Source organism: Bos javanicus, chromosome 7 (genome assembly GCF_032452875.1).
Source record: "Bos javanicus breed banteng chromosome 7, ARS-OSU_banteng_1.0, whole genome shotgun sequence".
Classification (NCBI taxonomy): domain Eukaryota; kingdom Metazoa; phylum Chordata; class Mammalia; order Artiodactyla; family Bovidae; genus Bos; species Bos javanicus.
In genome coordinates, this window is record NC_083874.1 from 80707691 (window position 1) to 80728279 (window position 20589).

Here is a 20589-nt window from a genome sequence, read left to right on the forward strand (position 1 = left end):
ATTTTTTAAAATCTCCTTTGAGAAAAACAAATGCATTTCTGGTCTATGGATTTGAAAGTCAGATGTGCAATATTCACATGGTGTGAAAATTCCAAACTGAGAAATTAATGCAGAAACAATTTTTGGACTGTTGCTGGTTAGCAAGAATGCTTGGTAGAAGCAAACACAAAGTCACTGCATTAGCAACACTTCAACAGTTCGGGGCTCATGACAATGTGCTCAAAATAAAAAATTACAAATCTTTTGAGTAACTGATCTATCATGAATGAGAGTTAGAAGACTCAGTAAGGAGTATAATTAGCACTGCTGGAACTTCATCTAATACAGTGATAACTTAGAGAAGACAGGTTTAAAAGAAGATTTAAAGTAAAGTATGAAATGAAAGGAGGGAAGGAAGAAGAAAGGAAAGAAAAGATCGCTATGTAAAAAGGATCCAGATTTAACTTTCAAAGAGCCAAATAGAATATCTAAACATAAAATCTATAGCCCTGAGACATCCTAAGGCTGTTGTCTGATAACTATGCTTTTGCTTAGACTGTTAAAGGATATTGAAGGAACACTGTTTACTTTCCACAATTCTCACCAAACACCAGCTCTGTCCTCCCACTTTCTGTGTTGGTTACCCAGGTAACATCTTCATTCTGCTCAGAAAAACCGAGAGTGAAAAGTCTAAGGAATAGCTAGAAATGTCACTGGGGTGAAGGTGTCACTTAACCCCTCCTTCCTCTCCCTGTCTGTATGCCACATCTGTCCCCATGCCCCAAAATCTCGCTCGTAGTTTCATAAGAATAGGGATAGTGCTAAACCATTTTCCCATTGGAATTAGGAAAATGAATTTAAAGTGGTTTACCTTACTCATCTTTGAAACTCTTTTATATATTCTTTCTCTGCTCCCTGCCCTCATCTCCCAGCATTTAGCCCAGTATCTGTCACATAGATACATACTTAATAAATGCAGACATGAGATCCTCATTTAATAAAATCCCCGCTGCTGCTGCTAAGTCGCTTCAGTCATGTCCAACTCTGTGTGACCCCATAGATGGCAGCCCACCAGGCTCCCCTGTCCCTGGGATTCTCCAGGTAAGAACACTGGAGTGGGTTGCCATTTCCTTCTCCAATGCATGCAAGTGAAAAGTGAAAGTGAAGTCGCTCAGTCGTGTCCCACTCTTAGCGACCCCATGGACTTCAGCCTACCAGGCTCCTCCATCCATGGGGTTCTCCAGGCAAGAGTACTGGAGTGGGATGCTATTGCCTTCTCTAATGCCATATAATCTATGCATCTTCTTGGTGCCCATGAGAATCCAAAAAGGTAGACTAGTTTTGGTTAAGTTCTGTGTCACTCAAAAAACATTTGGCCATGTTTATTGCTTTTAAATATATTTGCATTTTCCAATTTAAAATGTTCTAATAGTGAAGTCATCTTTGAATTTTACCCTGTTTTTTTTTTCTCTTGGTTTTATTCAGTAACTCATCAATTTCTATTATTGCTTTCTTCAAAATATTTATCTCCATCTGTTCCTCTTCATTCCCATGGTCTGCCTCAGCGGAGCCATGAATCATTTCATTTGTGACTCAGAATATCATCCTGATGATCTTGCCATTCAGTGAATTCCCCCAGCTGTAGATCTTCTAACTTGAACAAGACCACTTAGAAACTTGTAGTGACTTACCATCTGCCTGCTGGATATAATCCAGATTCGAGACTGCTGACTGCAGCTGACTTCCTCTTTCTTACCGTCTCCTCCGTTATAGATGCTCACACCAGCCAGACTCATCTCCTTGCTTTCCCCTGTATGCTCATGCATAGAAATGAATGGAGTCACTGGAGTCTCTTTTCACCTGGCCCTGACTGAGAGCTCTCCCTTGAGGTCGTGTGGTCATTTTGAGGCCTACGAGGATACCCCTACTACTGGCAGCTTGGCTCACTGGTGAAAACACTGGCTCCATACAACTGGGTACTAATTTAGGACAGCGCAGTTTCAGAACTTTGGGAAGAATACCATGTCTAACTTCCTGCTACTCAAAACTGATGGGAGAGGCTGCATTTATTTATGCCTAAAGAAGAGCAGCCATACAGACCCTTTTCTGCAGAGTATGAAATTAGTGCTTGAAATCAGATAAGCAAAGGCAGGACCCATCCTTTGGGACTCACCACAGAGTGGTTAGTTTGAAATTATACTCTTCAACCAATGTTGAGGAAGTTTATAAGACATGATTTGATAAAAAAACAAAACTTTAATTACTTTAAAATGAAGTTGTTGAGGACAGTAATGTTCATGACATTATTTAATGTTTTGTTTATAAGACCCATGAGATACTTTTCCTTTGGACAGAGAGTAGGATGAATTGAGGTTCTGTTAAGCCATGAATTTTGTAGTTGATCATATGGCTTCCTTTGAGTTGGCTGCCCCATGGCTCAGCTAATTTTGAGGACCATGTAGAGCAAGTGTTTGGAACTTCTCAACATAAAGTATATGTGGTCAGTTGGTTCCAGGCTTCATCTTATTATTTTCCACACTTTATCCAAATTCTCTCTGATTTTCTTACTTACCTTGACTTTGTCTTACTATATGCATTTTTGTAATCCACCTAGGGGAGTAAGATATAGTATAAACTCATGTATAAGCACATATCATCTAATTTATAGTTAGGGCCACCTCATGTGCAGACTTGACTCATTGGAAAAGACCCTGATGCTGGGAGGGATTGGGGGCAGGAGAAGGGGACGACAGAGGATGAGATGGCTGGATGGCATCACCGACTCGATGGACATGAGTTTGAGTGAACTCAAACTGTTGGTGATGGACAGGGAGGCCTGGTGTGCTGCAATTCATGGGGTCGCAGAGTCGGACTCGACTGAGTGACTGAACTGAACTGAACTGAACCACAGTTATACATATAAGAAGCTAATTCAAAATTTCAGATGTTTAAAGAAATGAATTGAAGAGGAACTTTAAAATATTCTGCTTTATTCCTGGAAGTAGAGATCCGCTATACCTCGTCATTGAAATAATGGCATAAGACTTGAGGAAACAAAGTTTTAAGGAACATTAAGTATGAAAATGGCTATTATGCTAAGTAGGGGAATCAACAGTCAGGGGATGCTGGTAATCCAAAGTTTTTTATATGCATATTCATTCTTTCATTAGACATTGGGGTTTAGGATAAACCCTGAGTTCAAGAGCTGTGTGAAATCACTTGGCAATCAATTTCCTCACACCATTTAATTATAATCATTAAGTAGTACATGGTATCCTAGTAACTAAAAGTAATTTCTGATTTTAAAAAATGTTTAGATTTTATTTTTCATTTTCTGTTTTGTTTAAAGGGAATATGTATAATTCAAAATACTTCTCTAGCCCAAAGTAATTGCAAAGGGAAATTTTGAATTGATAAGGCATAGATGTAAATAAAGGAGGCAGAGAAAATTAGCAACGTTCTGAGTTTTCTTCTTAGAAAGAAAAGAGAGGAGATGAACAGGGCTTTATGTATGTCAGAAACAGGAGAAAGCATACAGTTCATCCTCACCAAACCAACACATTGCCAATAGAAGCTGCTTGAGAAACTAGTAAAATGTAGGGATTTATTGCAAAAAAAAAAAAACAAAACACACACACAAAAAAGCACACACAGAGCTTACTAGTGAGAGAGAAGATGAATCCCATCCAAGGAAGCCGCCATTTCTTCTCTGCCTGCCCCATACCACGCCCTGTGGTAGAGAAGGAATATTGCAGAGGTGGTCACTAGGGGAATAAACTCCTCAAGTAGAGTTGTGACTGCCAGAGGATTGTGCCGATGTGATGCTGTGCTCAGAATCCTTGGGGAACACGTTCCAGGAAAATGCAGCCCTTATATCTATCCTTGGGCATTTGCTAGGTGCGCAGTTTTGGTATTTGGGTATGGACTCTGTTCTTCATTGTGTAATGTTTCCCTGTGTGTGTGTGCATGTGTGTGTGTGTGTGCATGTGTGTGTGTGTGTGTGTGTGTGTGTGTGTGTACACATGTGTGCATACCCATGCTTGCATGCTTATGTGCCCAGATGAGAAACTGAATTGTTTTTATGACTCTAAATAATTCTAGGAATACATACTCTGCCTAGGTTTTCATGTGGGTTGTAACTGTCTGTTTTTTAATTTCACAGTGCGTGGACAACATACGGTGTAATGGTTTAATGACTATAGTGTTTGAAGAAAATTCCAAAGTTACTGTGCCACATATGATTAAGTAAGTGTGATAATCCTTTCTCTGACATTTTAATCAGGATCAAATTGGTGGAGAATGTAAAACCCTGAATAAAATATTGCTTCACTGGGATTCAGCTTCATACTGTGAATACATTCAGCAGTAATGTGATAATTCATAATATGCCATTATAAATAATAAAACTATTGTAATGGTTTTTCAGATTCATGGTTTATTGACTCACAGCATAGAAATACAGTTTTTCATACTATTCAGAATGCCTTCCTCAGTACAAAAAGCCTATCAAAATTTTTAAGTTCAGTATATAAAGTTGTGATAGCAGATGTGTCAGAGGATGGACAAAAGTTTGGCAGATTCTTTTGCAGTCTTCTCAGTGAGTATGAATCATATTAGTTAGATTTGGTTGTAGAGACACACTGAGATTTTGAAGACATTCAACATAAATTAACTGGCTTTCTATGGTACTATCTACCCACAGCCTGTGTATGGATTTGCCCCAGAGGCTATTGCTGAGGGCTTCCATCTTGCTGTCTATGTGTTTTGTTAAGAAAGCAAATCCGATAATTTAGTGTTATCACTAAGGAAACTGTAGTTTTATTTGAAGCGAGAAGTTATATCAATAACTATGTGCCATAACTCTCTACATTAGTACTTTTGTCTCTATATACTTTTTTGTTTCCAAATTCAAAAATTGTTTTGGAAGGATTTTCAAGCTGACCAAATTGTTCCCTACTCTCATTTTCTTGGTTATTTGCAGTCCAAATTCTAAGAATAAAATGTATTTTTAAAAGTAGTCCTGTTATATCTTTCCAAAAAGTTACATGAAGCTAAGAAAATGTTTGTCTTCCATGCCTTTTATGTGGATTTTTTTTTTAGGTCTGAGCTAAGACAAAAAGCAGCATCAACTTTTCTCTTCATTGCAGGTATTGATAGGTACAATTGATAGGTACAATGATAGGTATTTATTGTAATTAGCATCATCCCAATTGTACAAACTTTAAAACTAAACTAATACAATTATGTAAAGTTTAAAAGTAAAATAAAATTAAAAAAAATAAATTGCTAGTCAAGTTTTAAAATATTTTGAAGAGGGTCATTTTTTTCTTTCTTTTTGTGGAAGAAAAGCTATGACAAACCTAGACAGTATATTAAAACGCAGAGACATTACTTTGCAGACAAAGGTCTGTCTAGTCAAGGCTGTGGTTCTTCCAGTAGTCATGTATGGATGTGAGAGTTGGACTATAAAGAAAGCTGAGTGCTAAAGAACTGATGCTTTTGAACTATGGTGTTGGAGAAGACTCTTGAGAGTCTCTGGGACTTGCAAGGAGATCAAACCAGTCAATCCTAAAGGAAATCAACATTGAGTATTCATTAGAAAGACTGATGCTGGAGCTCCAATACTTTGGCTACCTGACGTGAAGAGTCGACTCATTGGAAAATACCCTGACGCTGGGGAAGATTGAGAGCAGGAGGAGAAGGGGGCAAGAGCATAAGATGGTAAGATGGCATCACCGACTCAATGGACATGAGTTTGAGCAAGCTCCAGGAGATGGTGAAGGACAGGGAGGCCTGGCTTGCTGTAGTCCATGGTGTCATAAGAGTCGGACACGACTGAGTGACTGAACAACAACAGGGGTCATTTTAAGACTCTCATGCAGAGATTCCTTTAGCCTTATTTTTCCTAGGTTTTTAAGTATAGTTTAAAAAAAAAACAAAAAACAGATCAGGGACTTAGAATCCACTTTCCAATTCAGGGGACTCAGGTTCCATCCCTGGCCAGGGATCTAAGGTACCACATGCCATGGGGCAACTAATTCCACACACCACAACTAGAGAGCACCTGTGTGCTGCAATGAAGATTTTAGGTGCTGCAACCAAGACACAATGAAGCCAACAATAAATAAATAAATAAGTGCATTTTTTTCAAAGGTAGGTAAAAAGAAAAGATCAGTTAAAAATGTGTGATAATAAAATTAAAACCAAGTATGAAATATTAAGTCAAAAGTTTCAAATTATGACTTAATTTTTAAGTTCACATCACCAGGCTAGTTTTCTTATTAGTTTTCTACCAGAGTTCAGTTCATTTCAGTTCAGTTGCTCAGTCATGTCTGACTCTTTGCGACCCCATGGACTGCAGCACGCCAGGCCTCCCTGTCCATCACCAGCTCCCAGAGCTTGCTCAGACTCATGTCCATTAAGTCAGTGATGCCATCCAACCATCTCATCCTCTGTCGTCCCCTTCTTCTCCCACCTTCAATCTTTCCCAGCATCAGGGTATTTTCAAATGAGTGAGCTCTTCACATCAGGTGACCAAAGTATTGGAGTTTCAGCTTCAACATCAGTCCTTCCAATGAACATTCAGAACTGATCTCCTTTAGGATGGACTGGTTGGATCTCCTTACAGTCCAAGGGACTCTCAAGAGTCTTCTCCAACACCATAGTTCAAAAGCATCAATTCTTCAGTGCTCAGCTTTCTTTATAGTCCAACTCTCACATCCATACATGACTCCTGGAAAAACCATAGCTTTGACTGTATGGACCTTTGACGGCAAAGTAATGTCTCTGCTTTTTGATATGCTGTCTAGGTTGGTCGTAGCTTTTTTACCAAGGAGCAAGCGTGTTTTAATTTTATGCCTGCAGTCACCATCTGCAGTGAGTTTGGAGCCCAAGAAAATAAAGTCTCTTACTGTTTCCATTGTTTCTACATCTATTTGCCATGAAGCGATGGGACTTATTTTAATACTTCACAAAATAATGTATATTATTTTCATTCATTTTTTTGAAGTACTTTCTTGAAGATTAGACAGCCTTGAAATTCCAGTCTGCTTTAGAATGAGAATATGTAAGTTGGACTTGGTAGCCAACTTATAAGCTCTTGAACCTTAGGGCAGCTGCACACCTACTCTACATACACTTTGTTCACTTAAAAAATTAATACAGATAAAAACTTTAGTTTTCTGCCTGCCTCAGTTATGACTGGCATCTCAATGCATCTTCTGTCCTGTGTTCTGGGAGTTTGACTAATTCCCATTTCCAGTTTCATTTGTAACTGCCTCCTATATAGACCAAGACTTCTCTGCATTTGGAGGGACAGAGAGGTCACTGTTATGAGTTGGAACCACTCACTAGAGAATAGAAACCTGTATCTGAGGCTGTAAGGACTTCCTATGGAAGTCACACATATTTGGATGCCCTATTCTCTACGAGGTGTATTCCCAAGGCAGAGTTTCATATATTTTGTATCTTTCTTCCTTCCATTTTCCCCTGGTCATTGAGCCTGATTCTCTTCAATCAGAGAAAAAGATGATTTTGCAATCTCTGTTCCTTCTGATAGTCTCCTCCGTGGTCCTGTTCTTCTCTAAATTCTATATTCTTGCCTCCCTGCACGTCTCTCTGGCTACATGCAATAAAAAAATAAAAAATAAAAAAAGATGTTTTGCAGAGTTAAAAGAAAAAAAATTATCCTATCTTAATGGCATTACTTTGCAGGGACTCACTTTTAAAACTTACTAATTACAATAGGTGATTTGGGTTTGATGTTTCAAGATTGTTTTTTAAAATGTTTACCAAAAAGGAGTTGTTATTATCATGGGAGGCTTAAGTAACACATTATATCTTCTTGAGGGCCCCTTAGGAAATAAAGTAAAATCTCTTTCAGTGTAATAAAAGAAAATTAAATAATTTCATAATATTTAATTCTTTTTTCTTTAGTTAAAATGAAACTGTAATCATAATTTTGAGAGGCAGTGGTGTAATTAGTTGTAATTTCATGTTGGCTACAATATATTTTTTCCTCCTAGTATTTGATTAAAGTAATTATAGTCAAAAAATGCCAAGTGCAAAACTACCATTATAATGCAAAATCATGATATTTATTAGGTGGTTATATTCCTTTAAGTGATGTTTTATACTTTATATATTTAGGCTGAGGCTTGCTTTCTTTTCATAATAGTTGACCTCAACTTAGAGGTTAAAACAAAAAATTTTCCTAGCTTAATGGCATTACTTAGAAATGCCATTTCTAAGAAAATGGAGATTTTAGATGGGAAAATGGTGGGAGAAAAAGTGATCACCTTGATTAGCGGATCCAACCAGTCCATTCTGAAGGAGATCAGCCCTGGGATTTCTTTGGAAGGAATGATGCTAAAGCTGAAACTCCAGTACTTTGGCCATCTCATGCGAAGAGTTGACTCATTGGAAAAGACTCTGATGCTGGGAGGGGTTGGGGGCAGGAGGAGAAGGGGACGACAGACGATGAGATGGCTGGATGGCATCACTGACTCGATGGACGTGAGTCTGAGTGAACTCTGGGAGTTGGTGCTGGACAGAGAGGCCTGGCGTGCTGCAATTCATGGGGTCGCAAAGAGTCAGACACGACTGAGCAACTGAACTGAACTGAACTGAACTGAGACTGATTGAATTAAAGAAGTTTCTGAGGTCTTTTAACAAGGGAGGAAGATTAAAAACCAGAAAAGTAAAGTTGGTGGATGGTCATATAAAGGACAAGAAAGAGCCATTGTATTTTCAAGAACCTCACTCGATGCTCTTCTATATTTTCAAGATCAGTGATGTGACTAGAATGAACAGGCTGCCCTTAGTTCCTCGTCAGAAGTAAGCTACTCATTTAAAATGCTCTTTCAGGCCCTCAAATGAAGTCTTCCCCTCTGCACTGAGCTTACTTTAGGGTGGGATGTTTCCAAGAGCAAGCTAAAGAAGCTATTGATTTCTTTTTATCCCAAAGAAAATAAATATATAATTTAAAATCCCTCCCAAGTACTGCAAGAGCTAATTAGGGACACTCACAACAAGCCAGCTGATTCTTAGCAAGCGACTGTCTCACTGAACCTCACTGGCCCGTAGTGTATCCTTTAGTCAAATGATGAAATCCAGCACTTCATTGATCACCTGTTTCTGAGATGCTGCCATGAAGGTAGACACGGGGGTCTCAGAAGGGAACGTGAAGGCTACGGGCAGTCCTCAAAAAGATGTGCATTTCTTTGAGCCTCACTTGGATTCAGCCTCAGCTTCCACGCTTTCCATCTTATGAACTTAGCCCGGCTTCTTGACCTTTCTAACGAAGGTGCACCACGAGCTGAGGGGTCTGAGCACACCCAAGGATCCCAAGGGCTGCTGTGTGAACCTTCCCCTGAGTTTCCTGTCCACCTGGAAAGACTGTTGCAGGCTTCCAGGACAAGGGCCTCCAGGTGACAAGTTGAGGAGCAGCCAGATGGTGGTTTTATAGAATGAGAGAAACCCAGCATTGCAGGTGGGCAGGTGGAGACTGTGGAAGGGGAATCTTTAGAAGAGTTCACTGAGTATATTACATCCATTATTTTTTTAGGAAGACACTTTTTAACACTGCAGAGTATTGAAAACATAAGGAAAACACAGTATTTTACACAATTGATGGTTTAAAGTGTATTCAGAATAATGGATGGCCTTCAATGCATTAATCAGCCAGAAAGAATGAAATGGATTAAGCATTCAAGGAGTTAGAAAAAAAATGACAAAAATCAACTGTAGGAAAATGTAGGAATAAAATAACTAAGAATGGAAATTAATACCTTAAAATATAGAAAAAAAACAATAGAGCTGATCAAAGAGCTGTTTCCAGAGGGAAAAATACCTAATAATATAATATCTATTGGTTTAGTCAAGAAAAAGTTGGTGGGGGGGGGGAGCACAGATGTACAAAATTACAAGTAAGAAAAAGAAATAACCACAGATAATAGCAGTGCTGTCTGCATCTTCCCCTCCTCCCCACCCTTCTGTGGGGAGAATGTCACCCTTACTTTTTAATCATACTTCTGATATTCTGATTTGAGGGTATAAGCCCTGCTCCTCCTAAATAGGACTTTGGCTTTAATTTCCTAGTAAAATAGGATTGAACCAGAGAAAGAAGTGAAAGCGGAGTATGCTTCTCTAACATAGGCCACTTTGGCATATTCATTACATTGAGCTACAGACACTTGAAAAACAGCAAATGCAGAGAGGGTTTTTCTGAACTCTTCTTATCTGCCTAAAGACAGATTCTCAAAAAGGAACTCAATTGTCATAAATCTTCCCAGGAGTTTCACCAACCATGGAAAATTGACAGCTGTCACAGGAGAGACTAGATGTCAACATCACACCCAGGCTAACTGTCACAAACCTTCCATCTATTTTGATACCTTCCATCTGTTCTGATACCTTCCATCTAGTCTAAGGGTCCATTCATCTTTCCTAAAAATCATTTACTCTTCCCTGAGAGGCCTATACACAACCCCCACCACCCTTTCCCTATTAAGATGGCATTTAAGTCTAAGTTCTAAGCCACCTTTTTGAGTTTCTCATTTTCTCCTGGTTATCTCCCAGGGATACATGAGATATACATGTTAATAAGCTTCTTTATTTTTCTCTTGTTTATCTTTTATCACAGAGACTCAATTAAGATCTCAGGAGTGTAAAGGGAAAATTATTTCTCCTCCCCTGGAGAAGGAATCCACAGAGTGGAATGAATGATTCCTATTTTCACAATTAATTCTGACCTTCCTAAACTATAATGGCATGGTTGATGTTTTTGTGGCCCTGCTTTGTATATGTCCAAGCACATCTTTTATCAAATGCCAGGGGAAGCCTCGACATGAGTGTGCATTTACAGACCCTGAAATACTCAGGGGCTGAAGGTCAGTTATGCTCTGGTTTTATCCTCACGTTCCTGCCTTATGCGTAGGTCTGACGCCCGGCTTCACAAGGACGACACTGACATTTGCTTCAGTAAAACCCTCAACTCCTGCAAAGTGCCGCAGATCCGGTACGCCAGCGTGGAGCGCCTCTTGGAGAGATTGACCGACTTGCGGTTTCTTAGCATCGATTTCCTCAACACCTTTCTGCACACCTATCGGATTTTCACGACGGCAGCTGTGGTGCTGGGGAAGCTCTCTGACATATATAAGAGGCCTTTCACCTCCATCCCCGTCAGGTAGGCCTGGGATTAGCCTGAGATGAAAGTATGCCCCACCTGGTCCCTGGGTCTCTGTGCTGATGGACAGCCCACTCTGCAGGGTCCTGGCTGGCCTTTGAGCTTACCAGACCCCCCAGTCCCCAGTAGAAGACGGTGAGGGGAGGTCACAATTCCCAAGGGAAGCAGTTTAAGTTTCCAAGTGGCCTTTGCCAAGATAAAGCTATTGTTTGGAGCTTTTCTTTCTACCTTTCTTTTCTTTTTTTAAAAGCAACTGTGCTTTTCACATTTTAATATGCAGAAGCATCACCAGGGGACCTTGTTAAACTGCAGGCTCTGATTCAGTAAATCTGGAGTGGAGCCCAATGCCAGTGTTCCTTGTCTTTGGACACAGTTTAGTAGCAAGGGGTTAGACAAAGCCTAAAAAGTGTGTTCTTTTGGCAAGTGTATGGTACACACCCAACATTTAAATAAAGGAATCCAGCCACAGAAGTTCTATGATAGCATGGCCTTTTAATGTAGGGAGCATGTCTTGAACGACATCAGGAGACTAATTTTTCACTCGGCCACAATCTTTTAATAGCTTTTGCTCTTGCTTTTAGGTCATTGGAACTCTTTTTTGCTACCAGCCAGAACAACAGAGGTGAACACTTGGTGGAAGGCAAATCCCCACGCCTGTGTCGCAAATTCTCTTCCCCACCTCCACTGGCTGTGTCCAGGACGTCCTCCCCAGTGAGGGCCAGAAAGCTGTCCTTGACTTCTCCCTTGAATTCAAGGATAGGCGCACTGGATCTGACCACCTCCTCGGCATCCAGCAGCCCCACCACCACCCACAGCCCAGCTGCGTCCCCACCGCCTCACACTGGTAAAGTGCCGTTGGATCTGAGCAGAGGCCTTTCTTCTCCAGAACAAAGCCCGGGATCTGTAGAGGAGTCTGTTGATAACCCCCGTGTGGATCTGTGTAACAAGCTAAAACGAAGTATTCAGAGAGGTATTATCCTGCTACCACACTCTGTGTTTGCTGGCCCCACCATTCCTTCTGGAACCCTAGTTCCCTTTCTTTACAACTTTCCTACTTTTGCATAGAAAGTAGAGTGAGTGCAATGGCTAATTAGACAGTCCTGAAAGTTTCTAGCCTTTGTGGAAGGAGGGCAGGGTTAGCTGCCTTCTGTAGTAAAAGGCCAATTGTAGTCAATTGTCTATGGAAGGATGGTATCATCTATATGATTATCACTGGAAGGTTCTTAGTGGAATTTGATTAAGGCTGGTTGGCTAAAGAGCATAACCCAATATTTGGCATAGAGGCAAGTTGCAGGCACCGTTATCCATGACCTCGAGCCCCAGAGCCTTCTCCTCCTCCAGTGTCCATCTTAAGCACCTGTACTGCTTCTGGCCTTTCCTTGCTTAGGATGACAACCTAACCTGGAAGCATTAAGATGACTTCTTCAGTTTAGTTTCCAAGACAACACTCCATATTATGACAGAGATATAGGGAAAAAATAAAGTCTGAGACAGTGTTCACTGTCCATGACACAACCAAAGCAGTTTTTAGAAATGTGAATTAGATCATCTGATTTCCTGATTATATTCTCTAAAGACTTCCCATCATACTTAGAATAAAGTACAATCTTCTTCCCAAGGCCTTCAGATCCTATGAGATTTGGATGCTGTGTCTCTAATCCCTGCTTCTGCCATTCTTCTTCATCTTCTTGGCTACAGTCACACTGATTTCCTATTTGTGTCTCAAAAACTCCTGGGTTCTTACTGCCTCATGACCTTTGCACTTGCTTATGCCCCTGCCTGGGCAGTCTTTTCTGCCTGGGCAGTCTTTTCCTACAGAAGCTCATGAGATCAGCAATCTTGTCTGTCTTGTTCACTTCTGTACTGTCAGGGCGTTGGCCAGTACCTCACAGATTGTAAATTTTTGTTAAATGAATAAATCAAGCAAAACACTCAGGGGACTAATTAGGGATTGCTGTGACACATCTCCATACCCTTCTCAGCTTGGTACAGCGTAAGGGTTGGAGGAAATGAGCCTAGCCTTGTTCTTTTACAATCCAGTGTTTCTGTGATGAACAGAATTTAACAGCCAAATTAGCAAACAGCTTCTTTGTAAACTACACAGTGACTGATTTGTTTGCTGATAACATAATAAAAAATTGGGCAATAAGTCAGGCAAATTGTCCAAATTTTAAGGAGGATTACTGAGACGGAAGCATAGATTCCTGCTTTCTACCTGCTTGAAGCTTCTATGCACTTTCTAGCTCAGATCATTTAAATCAGCTTTCTGAGTGAAGTGCTTTGTGGAATTTTAACTGGAGTGGTTGTCAAGATCAAAAGTAGCACCCTTTTAACCAAGAAATTCTTTAAGTTGACACATTAGCAACTAAGGAGGATGAAAGGGGAAAGATAATTTAAAAAGTCATTAGAACAACAAGCTGCAGCAGAATCATGATGGATTTCTCTTGGGAATAGTGAGGCAGTGCACAGACTGACAAATGCATCCGGGGTTTGATCCAGACCAGTGCTTGGGAGTCTCTGTGGAGGGAGTGACTTTGGGAGGCTTAGTTCAAATCTCCTCTCTGTGTCAGAGCGGCCTGGGAATTACTGGAACTTCCCAGAATATAGAAAGTTCTTTCTCCTCCATTATTGGATTGTATTAAATGAGAGAGGAGGAATCTGGAGGTTAGTCTGGATTCTCATGTCATTTTGAGTTAGCAGAGCTTTAGGAATAGCATTTCAGTGTTAGACATTGGTGGCCCCAAGACTTTGTTTGGAGACTGGGATTGGAACAGGGTAAGGTTGTTCAGGAGTCATTGTGACCTCCTCCTCTGCACGTTGCCGTGCTACAGGATCCACAGTGGTAAATAAGATGGTACCCTGGCCCCTTATATGTAGTTCTCTGGAGAAGGTGAGCAAACACAGGTGGTTCAAGATGTATAGATGGAGGGCTCAGGAAGGTGAAAAGCAGGGGAGATCATGTTTGGTTGAGCAGAATCTGCAGGGGTCATTGACGTCAGCCAAGAAGAATGGACAAGTGGGCTGCTCGGAGGAAATAGGCAAACTCATGGCCAAAGAGCACCTATGAGCAAAAGGCTGCTGGTAACCCCCAGTGGTGAAAGCCATTTCTGAGAGCAGGAGTGGTCACAGCTTGTGAAGTGACAGCTTTTGTCCAGTTTGGACACCATGTGAAGCTCTGCAGAGTAGACCATGTTACTAGTCTTCCTGCTTTCTAGTATCTAGCAACTATTTAAAACTCTCCTAAAAAGTTCTCCTTTCTCTCCTCCTTCTTCTTTTTGGCCATGTTAGCCATTAAGTGTACAAATCAGTAGTGTTAAGTACCAATATATTCACATTATTGTACAGTACGCAGAACTTTTTCATCTTAAAAAACTGAAACTATATACCCATTGAACAACTCCCCATTTCTCCCTCCCCCAGCCCTTGGCAGCCACCATCTTATTTTTGTTTCTGTGAGTTTGATTACTTCTTGTATTGTATATAAGTAAAACCACACAGTATTTGCCTTTTTGTGACTGGCTTTTTCATGTAGCATAATGTCCTCAAGGTTCATCTTTGTTGTAACACATGCCAGGGTTTTCTCCTTTTTTAAAGCTGAATAGTATTCCTTTGTATGTGTATTCCATATTTTCTTTATCCATCCCTCTCTTGATGGACTTTTGGGTTGTTTCCCTCTCTTGGCTCTTGTGAGTAATACTGCAGTGTACACGTGTATGCAGATTCTCTTCAAGACCCTGCTTTCGGTTCTTTTGCGTATATACCCAGAAGTGAGATTGCTAGATCATATGGTAATTCTGTTTCTAATTTTTTGAGGAAATTTTTGTTTTTGATAGTGCCGACACCACTTACCATTCCCATCAACAGAGTACAGGGTTCCAGTTTCTCTGCATCCTTGCCAACACTTAGTATTTTCTGTTCTTTTGAGAGTGGCCTTCTAATGGGAGCATGGTAAGAATCTTTCTCCTTTTTTGTGATTTTCTAGAGATTGCATTTTAACTTGGCTAGGGCCTGATAGTATAGTTAGTAACTTCTTTCTTTAATAGAGGAGCAAAAGAAAAATCTATTCCTTTCTGCATTATATACTAAGTACGTGTTACAGTTCTAAAGGCCCTCAGTCAAGTTGCCCCTTACCCATAATAATTAATTTTTAGACTTTTACTTGCACATGAATTGTTCTACAGTGGTCACTAAGTTCCCTAGTTCTGGTCTTCCAGGCCCAAGCCCAAAGTGCATGTGATGGTCCCATGCCGCATCATAACATCTGTTTGGCCTACTGTCTCACGTAGAGGTGTAATCACTGGCAGGAATCAGTGGCTTTTCCCCAAGAGTAATGAGGTGGAAAAAGTTTAGAACTGGGGAGCCAAGATAAATGAGAAAGGACCAAATCAAGCTCTCAGGGCAAGACGCTAACAGACTGCCAGAGGTGGGAATGTTGTGGGCACAGCTAGTGGCACCTGGAGACCTTATTATGTGGCAGCTCAGGTTATTGCTGACCAGGGCCCAGCAGATGGTGAGGGCCCATGGATAAAGGCGAGGCAGAAATATTAGGATCTTTCTCACATTAGAGAAAAACCGAAGTTATGGGCTTACTACTTCTGTATCTCCACTGGATTTCCCCCAAACAAATGATATGCAGTTAGAGTTTCAGGGGTCAGTTTATTCACATGGCTTGTGGGGTAGAGATAGGATTTTGTGGTTCTCCAGTCAAGGTTAAATGCAGAGCCATCTCGCTGTGGAGGTGGGGTTGTTCAGGATTGTGTCCATGCATGGCCATGGCACTTGTTAGCCCGTGAAAACCTACCTCAGCTCCAGAGATGTCCAGTCCTCTCCCCAGAGTCCAGCGTGTCATAGTCATGACTACCCACTGACACATCCCCCTTTTTCTCTCATTTTTACTATAATTACCACCCCCCTAACAATCCTTCCCTTGCATGTGTGCTAAGTCACTTCAGTTGTGTCCGACTCTTTGTGACCCTATGTATTATAGCCCACCAGGCTCCTCTGTCCATGGGATTCTCCAGGCAAGAAAACTGGAGTGGGCTGCTGTGCCCCCTCCAGGGGATCTTCCCCGCCCAGTGATTGAACCTGTGTCTCTTACGTCTCCCACATTGGCAGGCAGGTTCTTTACCACTAGTGCCACCTGGGAAGGCCCATCGTTCCCTTAAATACTTTGTTTCTGGCCACTTCTTTGCATCTTGATTTCTTTTCCCTTTCGGGTAGCTGTCTTCTGATGATTTTTAATGTATTTACTTCCCATATTGTTCTTCAAAGTGTTAAAGATGTAACTAAGAGAGGCACATGGTATGCTGGATTAAAAATCAAATAGATAAAGAAATAGGCAATGAAGAAAAATTGTTGAACAAACAAATGCTGTGTGGTTCTCTCCAGTTCCTGGAGTCATTCTGATTTTGGTTTTGAGTGTAATCAATTATATGATTCATACAGACAACTAAGAATAGACTGGTCTGCAGGCACATATTTTCTTGCTCCTGAGACTTGAGAATAATTTATCCTGTGGATCCTCATAAAGGAAACACTGTGAATAGAAAGCTTAGACATAATTCTGAGGTCTAGGGAGCTCTTGGGCATTTTTTTGAAGGGTGAAACGAAGGAATTATAGATTTAGTTTTTCCTTTTATTTTGCATTGGTATATAGGCAGTACTGATCATGAATAGTTCCAGAAAAGTCATAGATGAAATATTTTACTTCAGCATCAGCCTGACAAGATCAGTTTGTGTGTGTGTGTGTGTGTGTGTGTGTGTGTACGTGTGTGTGCGCGTGTGCACAATGTCTGTAGAAGCCAAGAGTGCTGCTGTGTTAACTCTGCTGTCTAATCTTGAAAATTCCAGTTGGCAAAGTAAATGGAGACAATGATCTCTCTTTAATTTGAAAGATGTTTGTGTGTGCTTTGCATAATGTTGACACCTTAAACAGTCGGCAAACTTGAATAAGAAGTCTGTGCCTGGAGTTTATACATTTTCTGCTCTTCACCTCAGGATGCAACTTTCCAAACCTCATTGCACAAGATCAGCTTCTCTGTTGGGTCTGTAGTGGGGCCATGGGTCCTCTCACTGCCATCCGGCTAGACAGTTGCAGGGTGCTGTCTTTGAAAAATGCTAGTAACCTTTGTCTGATTTTATTGTCATTGCAGTTATAATGCCAGCCTTGCCATCTTTCCTGGCAAGAGAACTTCAAATGACATGAAGGGAAAAAAGAGAAACAGGAGCTATCACTCATCTCAGTGAGGCTCTGAACTTGTAAGGGAAGAGTAACGTAGTTGGTTTCACCTCTACTAATCCCCAGATGTGTTCCAGGCTCACTCAACATCCATTCAGTTCAGTTCAGTCCCTCAGTCATGTCTGACTGTTTGCGGCCCCATGAATCACAGCACGCCAGGCCTCCCTGTCCATCACCAACTCCAAGAGTTCACTCAGACTCATGTCGAGTCGGTGATGCCATCCAGCCATCTCATTCTCTGTCGTCCCCTTCTCCTCTTGCCCCAATCCCTCCCAGCATCATGGTGTTTTCCAATGAGTCAACTCTTCACATGAAGTGGCCAAAGTACTGGAGTTTCAGCTTTAGCATCATTCCTTCCAAAGAACACCCAGGGCTGATCTCCTTTAGAATGGACTGGTTTAGTGGTCTTCTTTCTTCCTTCTAGAAAGGCCCCACCTTCTGCTATATTGAATTCTTCTAAAAAGCACAAATTTCAGCCCAACACACATTCAGATTCCACCCAGTGGTGGGATATCAACAAAACATAACCTGCAGTGGAGAAGAGAGGAGAACCACGGGGGCCTGCGCATGGTGTTCAGGCCTCTTAGTCCATCCGCGTTCTCTTGGGCCCTGGCTGTCCACACAGTCTAAGCATTGCCTCTCGACCCACATCACTAGTGTCTGTTTCTTTGTTCCTAGTTTGAAAATTGCCTGCCTGTGGGTTGAAAGTGCTCCCAATTTTAGCATTTGTTTTGAGCCCACATCTGCCCACTCGTTCTGCAGGCAAAGCTGTTTGCAGGGATTGATTGAACGTGAACCTGCCAGAAGGAAACGCTTCTTTCCCCCGCACTGTGCTGGTGTGATTTTTCCTCTCTGTAGGTGCCCGTTTGCTTGCAGTGTTACGCTGTGCTTTTCTGTCCTTTCAGTGGACTTCCCGAGCCCTGTCCAGCTCTCGCACTGGGAAGTTTTTTGGTTCAGTGTAATTGCTGACTAAATGATTTGCTCATTTGCCTCAGAGGAATGAATGCTTGAATCAGACCGAGGACACACGTTTGATATTCTGCTTGCTCTTGCAGAGCAGATGCCTTCTATTACTGAATTTTGAGGGACTTATTTAGAAAATAATAAAACTAACAGCTAAGCACTGATTTTTTTTTGTCTCCATCCTGCATCATTGCCAGCTTGACTGTAATTATGTCATTCAAGGAAAGATTCTAACCATTTCCCTTCCCCGGCCCCTTTGTGTTTCAGAAGAGCTGAATTTGGGCCATATTTCTAAAGGAGTGAATCACATACAAGTGTAAAAATGGCTTTATGTGAAGTCATTAGGAATTTTGTCGAGTTTGTTGAGTGAAATCTTGAATGGAATGGTAAAAGGAGTTGAGAATAATTCTGCTGATAGAGATAATGGAAAATTAGTGGAGGTGGTGCAGTTTTTATCAGTTGATGCAAAGCCCAAGGAAAAAGAAATCAAAGAGTTGTTAGAAGTTTATGAAATTTTTGTAGTGCTTTCCCTTAACATAACACACATGCAGTTGTAGTTTTACCTGGTTAACAAGTTAGTGCAAGGGATGTGGTAATAGCTTGAATGTGACCCTGAAATGATGTTTCTTTTACTCATGGGACGTTACCTGCAGTGAAGAGACTCAAATTATCTTAAAACCTCTCAACTTTCATTATAAAAATTTCCACTGGCCTGCTGCTTATCTGTAGCTCTAGGGCATTAGAACTTTCTGGAAGGATGGAAAAATGTTCTGTACTGTAGCCACTAACCACATGTTGTGTATCGTCAGCATTCTGCCAGGAGGAGTGGCTTGATATCACGATCAGTTCAGTTCAGTCTCTCAGTCGTGTCCGACTCTTTGCGACCCCATGGATTGCAGCACGCCAGGCTTCCCTGTCCATCAACAACTCCTGGAGCTACTCAAACTCATGTCCATCACTTAGGTGATGCCATCCAACTAGCTCATTCTCTGTCGTCCCCTTCTCCTCCCATCTTCAATCTTTCCCAGCATCAGGGTCTTTTCCAATGAGTCGGTTCTTCGATATCATGATAAAGTCCTTTAAAAATACAGACTAGTATGAAATGCTTATTATCCATAAGGAACTTTTGTGTTCCCATGCATGATACTAACAAGAAGCTCTTGAATTCATAACCTGGTTGTTAAAATGTGTGATGTTTTAAAGCAGCAGTCCTCGAGTCTACGCCGGTGGACCGAGCAGGTGTGGACAGCTCCCCCGTAGCCGATGCCGCAGAACTGTCACCTTGCAGGTCACCCTCAACTCCTCGGCACCTCCGCTACCGCCAGCCTGGAGGTGAGCACTCAGGAAGGGACTCAGAAACATGCAAGTGAGAGATGATTCTAGCTCCTGAATCTTTTGTTTACCTTACCATTTCAGTTCCCAAATATTTTTCAGTCTCAATTATGAAAATTAATTGGAAGCAAATGTTACCATGGGAGCAAGTAGTGGAACATAAATGATTAGAGAAAATGTCACTAATATAACCAGTATTTACTTGACCACCATCATTGCGTGGTATTTTGTATGGAGTAACCTGAATCACAGGTTAATCTCTAAGCCTGTTCTTGGTTGCCAGTTGATTGAATGTCAGTGCTGGTTTTGCCAAAGTGTTCCCAGACTCTGATGACATTACAATGAATCCCAGTGTAGTCTCTATTAAATAGGTTCGTCTGGGACACAAAACTGTGGGGTGACCTTATTAAGAACAGTATTTCAACTAAAGTAATGTCCAGTTGCCTGGGACTCCAGTCTTCATTGTTAGTGGCAGAATCTGGTATATTTTCTATTATGAAAATTATAAAATATTATCCCATAATTTGTTTTAAAATATACCATTTCTAATTGAAGGGAAAACTATCAGAGCAAAAGATAGAAAACTTTTATCTCCCCATCGCTTAAGTAAATATAACTACAAATAACAGTTGTTTTTGAAATGTCTCCTTTTTTCTCAAGACAATTGTTTCAAATTGGAAGGGAAAATTATTCACTTGTGAAAGCAGATTCACCCCAAGTAACCTAAGTAAATGTAGATGTTTTCTGACTTTCATACTTCTACTTCAAGTAAGACAGTTTAGCAAAAGACAGAGTGCTTGGCTGCAAATGGTCATTTCATTTGTAGCCTCAGCAACACAGTGGAAGCTGTCATTGCCATCAGCTCCAAGAGAAGCTAGCCTGAGTGGACCAT

General features: G+C 41.1%; 1 protein-coding gene across 2 annotated transcripts in view; it reads left to right on the forward strand.

Moving 5' to 3' along the window:
• RASGRF2 (Ras protein specific guanine nucleotide releasing factor 2) overlaps positions 1–20589 on the forward strand; it is a 257096-nt gene that overhangs the window by 132500 nt on the left and 104007 nt on the right. Inside the window, exons 13-16 of one of the 2 annotated variants that reach the window (XM_061424294.1) lie at positions 4142–4224; positions 10916–11164; positions 11746–12134; positions 19569–19697. In XM_061424294.1, coding sequence (XP_061280278.1) covers positions 4142–4224; positions 10916–11164; positions 11746–12134; positions 19569–19697 — 850 coding nt within the window. The remainder of the gene's footprint in view (positions 1–4141; positions 4225–10915; positions 11165–11745; positions 12135–19568; positions 19698–20589) is intronic. The other variant, XM_061424295.1, reaches the window with a different exon arrangement.